This window comes from Apteryx rowi, unplaced genomic scaffold, assembly GCF_003343035.1.
Source record: "Apteryx rowi isolate R43461 unplaced genomic scaffold, aptRow1 scaffold_145, whole genome shotgun sequence".
NCBI lineage: Eukaryota > Metazoa > Chordata > Aves > Apterygiformes > Apterygidae > Apteryx > Apteryx rowi.
Window position 1 is genome coordinate 1 of NW_020447697.1, and position 13,138 is coordinate 13,138.

Here is a 13,138-nt window from a genome sequence, read left to right on the forward strand (position 1 = left end):
CTGTCACTCTGCACCTTGGCTACGTGCATAGACCACAGCATCTTGGGGTCATCCTCTATGTTCCGCGCTCCAATATGGTGGCCAAGCTGCTTGCGGTAAGCTGTTTTATATTGGTACTAGTGGAATGAAATAAGAAACAATAATTTTCACTTATTTTGGAATTGAAATTTATATTTCTGCATTGTAAATACACTTTTAAAAATTTTTAAATATTTGAGGATGTACATAAATTTTCATGTAATTTATTTTGTGGACTTGCCATCATGGGAAGCAATATATTTTTAAAATTTATTGTAGCCCTCTCCAATATTTTTAACATTTTTATTTCATGTCCACGATATATTAGCTATTTTTTTCCTCTTCTTTCTTTTTATTGATTCTTCTAATTCTTTTCCGTTATTTTAACATCATGAAGAATAATGTAAGCACTGGGAAAGAGAGCAACATAAGAACGTTTGAATTTCACACTGTTCCTCCTCCTAAATAAAAAGACACCTTACCTCAGAGGTGTGCATCAGCTTAATGTCACACTATTATCTCCTTTATTTCCATTCAGTAAAACTCTTACCTCACTAGCTATTTCTCTGGATGCCTTTGCTGTCTTGAGTGGTATAGCATCAGAAGGAAGTTCATAGCCTTTTTTCTTCAGTTCTTCATATCCTAACTTGTAAAGTTTCTGTCGGATAAGGATTCAAAGTGATATTGATAAAAAGGTGAAATTATTCTGCCTTTAAAAAAGTAGAACTTTAGTCCTCTATTTATTGAAAATAAAGTATGAGATTTCAAATACAGTTTCATTCATCAAATGAAGTTCAACAGCTTATTTTAATAAATGTATATTTTGTAACTAATGATAGAAGATATTTCAAAATAACTATCAGTAAGTTTTCTGATTAACTCATCTGTGATCAATGCTGCCTTTTACTTGACATACTAATCTGACTGAATAATAGGGTTTTCTAGGGAGGTAGATAATACAACCTGCTGATTCTCTGCATGCAATTTCAATCACAATTATCTCTTGAATACTTATGATAGAACTGCTGACATTTCTTTACCTTTTGCATGTATTCTATATTTGTTCCATTATAACAAAAAATTTGAAGTAATGCTATGTAATTCTAAAAATGCAATTCAATATAATCAGATCTTTTAACAAAACAAGTGTTGATAGGCTTACTAAATACTACTGAATACGTACCTAGAACGTTAATAGGATCAGCAGGGATGAAAGAGATGTATCTGAAAACAGCTAACTTGTGCTGAATATTTTCTTGGTTTTTTTTTTAATATTCTAGCAATTCCACTCATGCTTCCCAGTGCATAACAACTTTCACAGAAAAAAATCATAGGTGTGCTTATAATGGCTAAAATTCCAGAATTCATCTACCGCATTTTAAACCAAAGCCACAAAGAGTAATTCCAGATTTCATAAATGAAACATAGCAGAGAGACACTTACATCACTCGTGTTGATTAAGTTTGATTTAGCCAGCAAGATTTCAGGAGTATCAGGCATGATGTGAACCTGAGTCTTGTCCTTGTCCCACGCTTCTCTATACAGTACCTGAAAAAAGACACAAACGAAAATACCCTGTCTGATAAAATGCTTACATACATATCAGTGAATTCAGCTTACCTTTTCTCTTCAATAGCAATACAAAGATGTAACCTGCAAGGACGAGGTCATATAAACAATGCAAGACACTTAAATCAAATAATATACCAGCTTCTAACTAAAATACCATCTTTTTTCCTTCATTACACCCATGAAAGGTCAAGGAAAAAGTATTATGATGATACACTTATATACTATATAGTAAGGGTCTTATTTGCAGGTATTACTGAATAAGTTACAGAACACTAAAGACCTTAATCTCTTGAATAAGCCATAGTGCTTCTTGATAAATGAGCAATAAAGCACAGATTGCAAATATTTTGTATATTTTAATCCCATGTTTGGATACAGAGATCTTTTTAACTAATGTATACTAATGTATTCATTCATTTATCAAATTACATGTTCTGGCTCTAAAGGCAACTTACATCACTTCTATTTCTGGCATTAGATTTTGCTAAAACAATATCCATGGCATCAGGGATACTTGTGAACTTAATAGTATCTGGGTGCTGCCGGTACTTCTTCTCACTCAGAATTTCAGAAGCTTTCTTGTTCTTCTCAGATTCCAAAGACCCCAAAGGACTCCATCCAAGACCTTTGAGCCATTGTAGATCTGACTTATACATATTCTGTTAAGGAAAAAAATCAAAATCGTAATAGGTTATTTCCCTGTTGTTCTACTAAACCATATGAAAAGACTGTCATTTTAACAGAGTTTGGTTAGCTTCAATCTGTTCTATATTAACATCCAAATGGAGTTATTAAAGACACTTTTCAATAAGCGGCAAATATTTTATTAAAAAAAAAAAAGAATTAATTCCAGAGGAAGCTTACATCACTCTGTAGTTCATAGACCCTCTTTGCTTGGATGACATCATTCTGGTCTGGCAGACAAGTCCAGCGGTGTGGCACCTGTTTGTAGTCTATATCACTAACAAGTTCCTGACACTTCTTAGCCAGAAGGAAGCCTAGCATATCCACGGGCATGTTAAACTTTGTCTTCCACTTTTCAAAATCTTTTTTGTATTCCCTCTCACTCTGCATCTTAGCTACTTGCATAGACCACATCATCTTAGGATCATCCTGTAAGCTGCGGAATCCAATGTGATGTCCCTGTTGCTTGCGGTAGCCTTCTTTGTACTTGTACTAAAATTACAAAGATTGCATTACTGGAATTACATTAAGAATCAGGCAGTGGTAAAATATACCAACAAAACATCAATATATTCACTTAATGTTGCACATTACCAATATAATGAGCAACTTGTTATGGCATCTTATGCAAAAGTTCAGTAGCCCCTTAATTCATGCGCATAACCTCGCTTGATGTCAGTGAATGCCATCCCCAGGAAATAAAGAAAGTCTCTGGAGAGGAAGAGTGCATGGCTCTGAGAATGGTCTCCTGTGCCATCTGTTTTATATAGTCACACTCTTCTGAACTCCCAAAGGCCAACACACTGCAATGTTTTGATGAATAAAATAACCAGCAATGGAAAATGCAGATACTTAACATTCAGAAACATTTCCTAATTATCAATAAAATCTCTTTCATAAATGCAGGAGTTGTATTTACATCAAGTTACAGACAAATACTAGCAATGCATGTGTCACCAGATCTATTCCAGAGCTGTAAAGAGGATTTCTCAGGACTGGCACTGGTCAAATTTGCTGTTGCTTTAAAAATGTAACATTCAAAAGAGCACACAGCTCCAGTTTATACTGCTCCTAACTTTGTACGACTAGCTATTTCATGGATGGACCACAATCTTTGGAAGTCCCAAGATGCAAGAACAATTCTCCTCAAAATATTTTCTTCACTGACTACAACATATCAGGGAAAGAGTCTTTTTAGCAATTTTGTGTTTTATCCCAAGGCACACATTAGCAGAGAGATGGATCTGGATCTAGGGAGGCTCAGTAGGTTATAGCAATTACATAAAGTGCACAGCAGATTGAATTAAAAATGTTGCTTACATCACTTGCAATGTCCCTTGAAGCTTTGGCAGCTTTCACTGAAATGGCTTCAGGTGTGAGGTCATAGCCTTTCTTTATCATTTCTTCCCAGCCAAGCTTGTATAGTTTCTAAAATTGAAAACAATTTTAATTGAAAAGCCTTAGTAATATATCTGTCACCTTCTATTTAGATATACCAGTGATCCATATTACCAAATTCTGATCACCGCACTGGCTTCGGTTATGAGAGAAGGGCTACTAGAAAGGAAACTGAAAAAAGAGAAACTCTGATAGGCAAGAAGGTCAAGTCTTCCAAGTCTTAGGCCAGCGATTAAATAGTTTTCCTTATGGCAGCAGTTTCCTGTTATAGCTTATCTTGGGAATTTGAAACTTATCTGGGGAATTTGAATCCTGTACATCTGGGATAACTGAAAAAATTTTGATTGGCTTAACAAAATTTTAATTAATGAGCCTGTCATGTAGCTGTTAAAGAGTCAATTCAGTTTGTGCACAGTTGATTTAAGTACAAGCGCTTGCAAGTCAAAGATTCGCCTCTGAACAATAATGCAAAGCAAAAACTAAGTATTTTATGCTGCACAATTGTCACTTACACTTGAAAGATGAAAGAAAAGTTAAAATCACTGCACATACTTCTTCTATGTATTAAATTAAAAATATGCACAATGGCTTTGTATTTTTATAATAGGGAATTTGTAATGCGACTGATTTCTATGGTAAGCATAGAGCATGGACTAAGCACTTCCAGAGTTCAAAACAGGTCTCAATTCCCATATATTTTGCCATAATTTAGGCTATTTGCTACCCTGAAGATGGTACCCACTGCTACTCATAGCAGCATCAAAATTCTTGCCTCTATTTTAAAACATCCCTTCCCTTTCTTCTAACTTAGACAAATTAATTAATTTTTACTTTGAAATGGGAGGGCACCTTTTCATTTGAAGAAAGCAGACATTAATTTAAAATGTAATAGAAAGTACTAAAAAACTCTACCTGACTGTAGTTGGTCTTGTTCTGTTTAGCCTGTAGAATATCCGGTGTATCTGGCATCACATGAATCTGAACTTTATCCTTCTCCCAAGCTTGAATATAAGCATGCTATTGAAAAAAAGTGACATCAGATGTGTTAATATAAATGACGAAAGAAAGCTCTTTGGAGGTTTTCATCTTTTGGTTTGCGCACTTTGGTTACTGAAGGGTAAAGAGGAAGATGTTGACTCAGATGTATTTTACTATGTAATGATCTAATCCAGAATCAGCTGGATTAGGATCCAGTCTTCTGGATTAGAAGATCCTCGCTTCTAATGAGGTCTACGTATCAAGATTTTTGGTGTCTATGGAACAGTAGTTTTCAGCTTGCTTAACAGCTCTTGGTTCAACACTCTGACAATTTCCCATGAGTCAAGCTAGTGAGAAACACACTAACAAAGGAAAGTTTCATCAAGAAATGCTGATTTACCTGAATTTAAATGTTACACCAAAATATGTCAGATTCGATACATCTTTTCTAAAAAGAAACAGTGGCTCCTTGATAGCGAACTAGGCTACAGAGAAGTTTAGACTCTCAACATTAACAATTCTATAGCAACTCTGACATGACCACTAGCCCAGCACAGGGACACAAGGCCTTACAGATTTCCTGACATGAAACCATGAGACTAGATGCTCTGATGGTCTCTTAGGAGCCATGGTTTCAGGGTTCCCCCGCCAGGGTTTCAGGAGCTACGGTTCCCCCTCTGCATTCAAAGAGTCCTAAAACGTCTTTCAACTTCAGTGCCATCCCACAGCATCCCTATGAGCCAGGTTAACAGTTCTGCTTTATCACTGAAAAATCAAATGAAATTATTTGACTTTTGCATTACAGTTGTTTTTCTAAACATTCCTTCCAGCAGCATTTTTTAAATCAGAATTACAATGCTTTTAAATGCTAAAAATACTTAAAACTTGGAATTTTGTTTGTCAACTAATAAAGATAACAGGATAAAGTACATACTGTCTGAGGTAAATATTTTGATAGGACATCACTGATTTGTAGGAAAAATTATGTATTTCCTTTCCCCAGAATTAAAAATCATTTTTATATAAGAATGAGAAGAATAGAGGATAGAGAGGTGGCCTTGAGAAAAATGAGAACAGATTTATTTATTTATTTATACCATTTATCAGTAATTGAGTGATTCAGTTAAGAAAAAATTGAAACGAGGAATCTGTAAGTGACATATTTGGTTTTCCCAGGGAGACAATGCTACATAGAGGCGGTGATACAGGCTCATACAGTGTTTATTAAAACAGATTATATTTGATGCCTGACTAAATTTCCCCATAAATACTCACTTTATTCATTGTATTGGCATTCTGCTTTGCAAGCACCATGTCCATGGCATCACTCTGTTTTGTAAAGGGGAACATGCTGGGATGCTGGCGGTATTTCTGGTCACTTGCAATTTCTGTAGCTTTCTTAGATTTCTCCACATCCAGAGAACCAGCAGGACTCCAGCCAATACCCTTGTACCAGTCATTGTAATCCTGCTTGTACTCATTCTGCCAAACAGATCACGAAAGGCAAGTTTACACTTTACAAATAGGAGATTCTAAATAATTCTGTTGTTTCCAAAACACAGCCATAATGACCAAACAGGAAAAAAAAGTCACATCTGTGAATGATAGTCAGAAAGAAAATAGAATCTTACATCACTTTGTATCCGATTCATGTTTCTGGACAGTTCTAAACTCATTGCATCTGGTAGAAGTATATATTGGTGAATCAGTCGCTTGTAGTTAGTATTGGTTACACGATCCTGCGCCTCTTTAGCTGCCATGATACTAAATGCATCAGAAGGCGTTTGGTAATGTGTCTTGCTTGTCTCATAGGCTTTCTTGTATTCGCGATCAGACTGCATCTTAGCCACTTGCATGTAATGGACAAGCTTGGGATCATCCTGAAGACTGCGGAAGCCTACAAGTTTTCCCTTGTCTTGTTCATAACCTAATTTGTACTTAAACTGTGAAAAGAACAGAGACAGAAGCTTTAATTCTACTTGTAAGACAAGCAATACCTATCTTGGAAGGAAGAAAACAAAACACTTAATTTAAAATAAGATTTTAAAGTTGTTAAGCAAACACCACAAAGAATATGGGAATGGCAGCTTTGTCAACTTATTTTGCTTTAAAGAACACCCTAAGAGTAGATGTCTCAAATTTTAAGGTCCCTTTTAAAAGCAGCATATTTAAAACTTTTTTTGAACAATGAAATTTCCTTACAACAGTTTATTCTGCCTTTACGTGAGGTCAAAGGAACATATAAGATCTAGTTTGCTGAAGACAGTTCTTTCCAAAATGTGCACTTTTTACCCTTTTCATGCTCTTGTTTAGAGTTCCCCATACTAGCTCTAAAAAGAACTATTAGAACCAGGGTAAGTTAACCCACACAGTTCTCCATTACCATTGCCATCCTGCTTCCAAAACTTAGCTTAGGTAATTATCTTTACGGTAGTCTGCAGCATACTCAGAATACTCAAGCTGAGATCTAAAGACCAGCCATAAATTCAAACATCTAATCATCATTTCCATTAAGCTCAGCTGTTCAAATGATCTAAAAAATTCAAATACAAGATTTTTTGCATTTGTTTGCTTAACAAAAGCAACGGTTCAAATTCTTAACCGCTTCCTCAGTCCCTAATCAACCCTGGACAACGGAGTACACAGACTAAGTATTAACTTTTTTTTCTTTCACTGCTTACCACTGGGAGATAACTGAGAATGGAAGAACCTTCCTCTCAGCCTTAGAGCAGTGGAGGGCAAATTGACTTTGCAGAGGCTACTACATCACCTATGTTCTTGAAAAAAATGGAGGTCTAAATAGCGTGTCCTTAGGCCCTCACTTCACCCCTGTCTCAGGCCGGCTTTGTGCCAGCCACAGCCAAATCCCCGTCACTGATAGGCAAAGGAACTCAGAATGGGCTGGGATTCCAGAAACCTACATCCTCCGCACCAATAAATTCAACAGGACTGCCACCAAAGGAGCAGATAACTGTACAATAGCACCAAAAATAATTTATTTTAAAGCTATACTTGTTCTTTTCAAAAATTTATAAGGCTGACCTCTGAACATTCGGTATAAACGACAAATATCCAATGTACCTTTATAAAGTATCCAAGCACCATCACACTGAGGAATAAACTGCATAGGTATTTTTTTCTAAGAAGAGTCCCACATAAATCTCCTCACCTCTCTAATGAAGAAACTGTTTTTTAACCCTGCTAGCAAAATTATCAGAATATTTATGTCAAATATGTTCAAATTATTTACAAACAAGAGAATAAAGAAAATTCATATAACTGGCATACAAAATTGTATCATGTCAAGAAATGAATGCTTTATAATGTCTGAAATGGACTATTTTCTCTTTTATGAACTTACATCACTAGCAATGTCCCTAGAAGCTTTGGCAGCTTTAATAGGAATAGCATCAGCTCTGAGATCGTACCCTTTCTTCCTAGATTCTTCAAAAGAAAGTCTGTACATTTTCTGTGAAAAGAAAGAAAAGAAACATTCTTTAAAAAAGCAAACCACCCAACACTTGTATAAAAACTATTCATTATATACAATAACTTGAAATACAGACTATTCATATGTTTTAACACTCCCTCAACAGCTGTTTAAAGCATTCAGGCACTCAAAGAGCTGAATATTCCTTCAAAATTAACTCCAGTCCTAGCATTTATAAATCAATGCAGTTGAATCAAACTGTAACGAGTAAGATAATCTATAACAACAGAGCAAATAATTGCATTTGTTTCCCACATGCTCAAATATTGGTTTAGTTGCATCTATAAGGATATCATCTTTTTAAAAAATGTGATAAACATGCCTACTTATGTGCAAAATTAAGATTTGCATGATTACAAACAATTCTTTATTTAGCATACACAGATTTAACCACTAGCTACTGTAAAACTGGCTATAGTATCATTTGTTACACAAAAATAGATTCAATCTGCAAAAAAGAATTTTGAATCCACTACAAAATTTTGTGTATTAGTAAATAAAATAATAAACACAGTAACAAACATGGATAACATTCAAATTCTATTATTTTGTTAATAACTATTATATTTTAGTAACCTACATTTATACTTCATAATGTGTCTATAAATACTATGTTTTTTTCTTTACATTAGGTATTTAATTTCGGGGAAGGAAGAGAGGAAAAGGAAAATAAATAGCTTTTTGTGCATACTTGTACAGGTTAGCAAAGTGAGAATTACGGACACCTTCCTATGCTGTCACCTCATTTATTCCTAATAAAAAACAGCAGCAAATTATTAGCCTTACAGACAGTACTTACATCACTTAGATTAAACGCATTGGCTTTTGCTAAAGCAATCTGTGGAATATCTGGTGTGATATGAACTTTCTTTTTGTCTTCTTCCCATGCTTGTTTATATTGGTGCTGGAAGGATAAACGGAAGATGTCAACATAACAATCTCAATCAAAAAAATAAATAAAATTATTTCTTATTAAAGTAATTCCCTATTTTAAATGTAATCTTTCTTTTGTGATATGAACATTACAATGATGCAACTGCTAGTATGGTAGGAATATTTGTATTTTAATTTTATCACTTACAAGCAGTGTGAATCAGGAACAGCTCATGAAGTTAATAGTGTAAGGCTGAAATAAAAGTGGAAGAAATACTGATCTTGCCACAGTATTCTCCTGCTTTTCTCTTGCTCAACAGTGTTAGCAACAATCATCAGCATAAAACAATAGGTTTCAAACCCAAGTCAGAGAGTATACAAAAAAAATTGTTAAAAGAGTAGGCTATTTGGTCTGAAATAGAGGATTATTACTTATCTCTTGGAAAATAAATATCACTTGAGAGAGATAATAGAGCTTTTCTTAGAGGAAGTTGAGCTAAGAGATGTGCACCTAAAATTCTGGTGGTCCTGTTAACTACAATGCACATGAACACTAGACACTTCTACTGAACACCGGCGGATGAGAGCAGTTCAGCAGGAGAATCAGAAATTAAGTATCTCATTATAAATGCATTCATATTATAGAGCAATTTTGTATCAATGTAACAGGCATCAGATGAAACAGACCATACATTTAAAAGTTTAAATCCTTTTCTCAAAAGGGATCACTCCAATACTTTCAGCTCCTAGAGTCAAACTCTTAAAAGTCTAAAATCTGTTATGCTGGGCAAACCTTACTGAACAGCATATGACCCCCAGGTGTGTCTTTGCATGTATTTCTCAGAAATACTTTGGTCAAGCTCTGCTTTCAAGTATAGCAAAGCTCTATTAAGGTTAAATACAATGACAGTCAAGCATATTCATTAGTTGCCAAAACTGACAATTTCAGAAGTTGCTCATATAGTAAAACTGTATATTAGATCAAGTATAATTTGGTTTTTATTCCCGCAAACTTAAAAACACTTTCTTACCTCATCCATGATTTTTGCATTATTTATAGCTAAGACCATGCTCATAGAATCCATAGGAATGGAGAACTTCAACTTGTCTGGATGCTGACGGTATTTCTTTTCACTGACAATTTCCATCGCTTTTTTGTTCTTCTCAGCTTCCAAGGAGCCCAATGGCATCCATCCGACACCCTTCATACTTTCATCATATTCTGCTTTGTATTGATTCTGGAAGCAGAAAGAAAAGAAAATAATCAGGTACATGAAAAAATCTACAAATCATGATACTTCTTTCATGTGTTTAATGAATATTAGATTTTGAATGCATTTATTCTAAAAGGAACCAAACAGTACTAAGATGTATCCAGAGTTTATTTAGAAATATATTACAGTGGTATCTCTTTTTTATTATCCTGTCTTTCATACAGTGTTCAGATCCTCCTGATGACAGATTGCTTGCATGAGATTACATGATTAGGCCTTCCTGAAGAAGAGGATTCACTTGAACCATTATGCATAAACATGAAAAAAAAAATCTATCTCCTCTAGAATTTAAACATCCCAGGAACTCTGGGAGCACAGCTACTTAGCTGGTTTCCCCTTTTTCTGAAAGGACATCTTTTTGGAAAGTACAAAATAAAACTGTTGTGAAGCTTTTCTTGCCTTGGCCTGCACACAAGTATTGCTCCTAAAGAGCCTGACTGGACATATGAGCAATAAACATACACTTTGATTTATAAATAAAATGATGTGTTTCCAAGCCCAAATTCTTTAGCAACAGATGTAAATTAATATTTCAGACCAGTCTGAGAAATATACAATCACTATCATTGCTGGAGGTCTCATTTTATGTACTAGATCTTAATATATAACTGAATGAATTTTGCTAAGAAAATTGTGCTATTTATCTTACAGTATTCACTTGTAAACTAAGCATCATTTCATTCGCAATGCAAAGGTTGAAAAGTCTCTCACTTACATCGCTCTGTATCTGCATCATGTTTTTGGCTAATTCGAGACTCATAGCATCAGGCAAAACATTGTAAGTATGGATCAAGTTTCTGTAGTTTGCATTCGTAGCCACTTCCTGCGCCTTCTTGGCTGCCACAACGCTGAGCATGTCGACTGGGGTATGGAAATTAGTTTTTGCCTTCTCATAATCTTTTTTGTATTCACGATCAGATTGCATCTTAGCCACCTGCATGAAGTGCACCAGCTTGGGGTCGTCTTCAAGGCTGCGGAACCCAATATGCTTTCCTTTTGCTTTTTCGTAGGCTAGTTTGTATTTATACTGACAGGAGGAAAGACAAAGAGCAGCAAAAACTTAAATCAAAACATGCATTATTAGGCTCAGTTTTTTCTCTAAAAGCTTACAAAATATTTGTTCTTTTTCATCACAAGTTCTTTTTCACTGGTCCTCAGGTTTAGTCACTTAAACTCGTTCACTCTTACAAAATAGCCCATAGAACAAATGCATATGAAGCTCAGCAAAATGCACTATTCAGTGTTATTCTACTGGAGACAAAATACCCCTGAGAGCAATTGCTGTAAAGGTTTACCACATCAAGCAAATAACTGAAACCTAGATGATTCAAAATGCTTGAAAAATCACACTTGCGCATAACATAGCACTCTGCAAAAGATCTGATTGGCTTTATAGGTCGAACAATGAGCTTCTCTGAGTGCTACCAGACAATAAAACTTACATCACTTGCAATGTCTCTGGAGGCTTTGGCTGCTTTTATTGGAATAGCATCTGGCTGCATGTCATAACCTTTCTTCTTGTCTTCCTCCCATCCAGCTTTGTACAGTTTCTAATTTAAAACATAAAAGAGAACAGTTATTCTAATAAGAAAGTGAAAGTATTAAGCACCTTATATCTGAATTTAAGTATTTTCACAAGAGACATAAAAATTACACCAATTTTTGATTTGCACATTAGTAACAGACATTGAATGTCCACTTTGAGTATGATAGCTCACATCACTCATGGTGATCTGGTTCACTCTAGACTGCAGAATTTCTGGAGTATCCGGCATAACATGAATGCTGGTCTTCTCTTTGTTCCATTTATCAGTGTAGAGCCTCTGCAATGACAAAGTGATATTTAGTACTGGAAAGGCATCACACTCATAAAATAAGAGCTTGCTTTCAGTTTGTTCATGTATATATAATAATAATAAAAATAATATTTTGCAGTACAAAGTTCCATAAACACTACAAATAATCTTCATAAATATAACTGAAAAATAACAATATTATATTCCTCTTCTTTCTTTTGTACTTCATCTGAGAAATCCGCAGTATGTTTTGATAACTAATAAATACTGAAAATGAAAATTTTCAGTCTGTATTTTTCCCTGCTTTGTATCCTTAAATGCAAAGCGTATTTCTTTCCTGCACCCTCTTTCCACGGCAAACATGGAATAGGATCTGTGGTGTTCCAAATACTGGGGATACATGTCAAAGTATTCCTGCTTTCAGAGTATACTTATACAAAGTTAACAGTTTTTTTCCAGCTCACTGATTATTAATACTATTTCCTACAGAAAAAGAGCAAAGGTTACATAAGTGCTATAAATCTGGAGAGGGTATCTCTAATCTTATACAGAGAGGAGAAAGCTCTAATCTTTATAAACAGAAAGTGAAACACTTGTAATTATGGGTCCAGTCTGGGGCTTCCATCTGTGTACAGTGCACAGTCCTATCCAAGCAAATCAGTACATCCATTTGGAATTCTAATTACTTCAGTGGGAATGTATCCACAAGACAATTTTGCCCAAAGAAGGCCTAACTCAGGCCTAGCTCAGTCATGACCATCGGAAAAAATTCTCACCTTATTCATGGTCTTGGCATTTTGTTTAGCAAGCACCTGTTCCATTGCATCCATCGTAATGGAATATTTCAGCTTGTCTGGGTGCTGGCGATACTTCTTTTCGCTAAGAATCTCTGTAGCTTTCTTGACCTTTTCTAGATCCAATGACTGAACTGGCATCCAACCAACTCCTCTTAACCAGTTATTAAAATCTGCTTTGTAGGCATTCTTTTAAAAAATAAACAAGGAAAAACAGAGTGGGATAAAGAAAATTAGAATGCCCAGATACATAAAAACAGA

General features: G+C 35.1%; 1 protein-coding gene across 1 annotated transcript in view; it reads right to left on the reverse strand.

Annotated features, from left to right (window-relative positions):
• Nucleotides 1-7: 7 nt before the first annotated feature.
• The window catches only part of LOC112962274 (nebulin-like), a gene marked incomplete at its 3' end in the record, with an annotated part of 45,788 nt that continues 32,657 nt past the window's right edge, over nucleotides 8-13,138 (reverse strand). The window contains exons 22-37 of the mRNA XM_026058292.1: nucleotides 12,860-13,066; nucleotides 12,006-12,110; nucleotides 11,730-11,837; nucleotides 11,003-11,314; nucleotides 10,045-10,251; nucleotides 8,940-9,044; nucleotides 8,012-8,119; nucleotides 6,282-6,593; nucleotides 5,926-6,132; nucleotides 4,585-4,689; nucleotides 3,595-3,702; nucleotides 2,455-2,766; nucleotides 2,046-2,249; nucleotides 1,462-1,566; nucleotides 569-676; nucleotides 8-116 (exon numbers count right to left, since the gene is read on the reverse strand). Coding sequence (XP_025914077.1) covers nucleotides 8-116; nucleotides 569-676; nucleotides 1,462-1,566; nucleotides 2,046-2,249; nucleotides 2,455-2,766; nucleotides 3,595-3,702; nucleotides 4,585-4,689; nucleotides 5,926-6,132; nucleotides 6,282-6,593; nucleotides 8,012-8,119; nucleotides 8,940-9,044; nucleotides 10,045-10,251; nucleotides 11,003-11,314; nucleotides 11,730-11,837; nucleotides 12,006-12,110; nucleotides 12,860-13,066 — 2,722 coding nt within the window. The remainder of the gene's footprint in view (nucleotides 117-568; nucleotides 677-1,461; nucleotides 1,567-2,045; nucleotides 2,250-2,454; nucleotides 2,767-3,594; nucleotides 3,703-4,584; nucleotides 4,690-5,925; nucleotides 6,133-6,281; nucleotides 6,594-8,011; nucleotides 8,120-8,939; nucleotides 9,045-10,044; nucleotides 10,252-11,002; nucleotides 11,315-11,729; nucleotides 11,838-12,005; nucleotides 12,111-12,859; nucleotides 13,067-13,138) is intronic.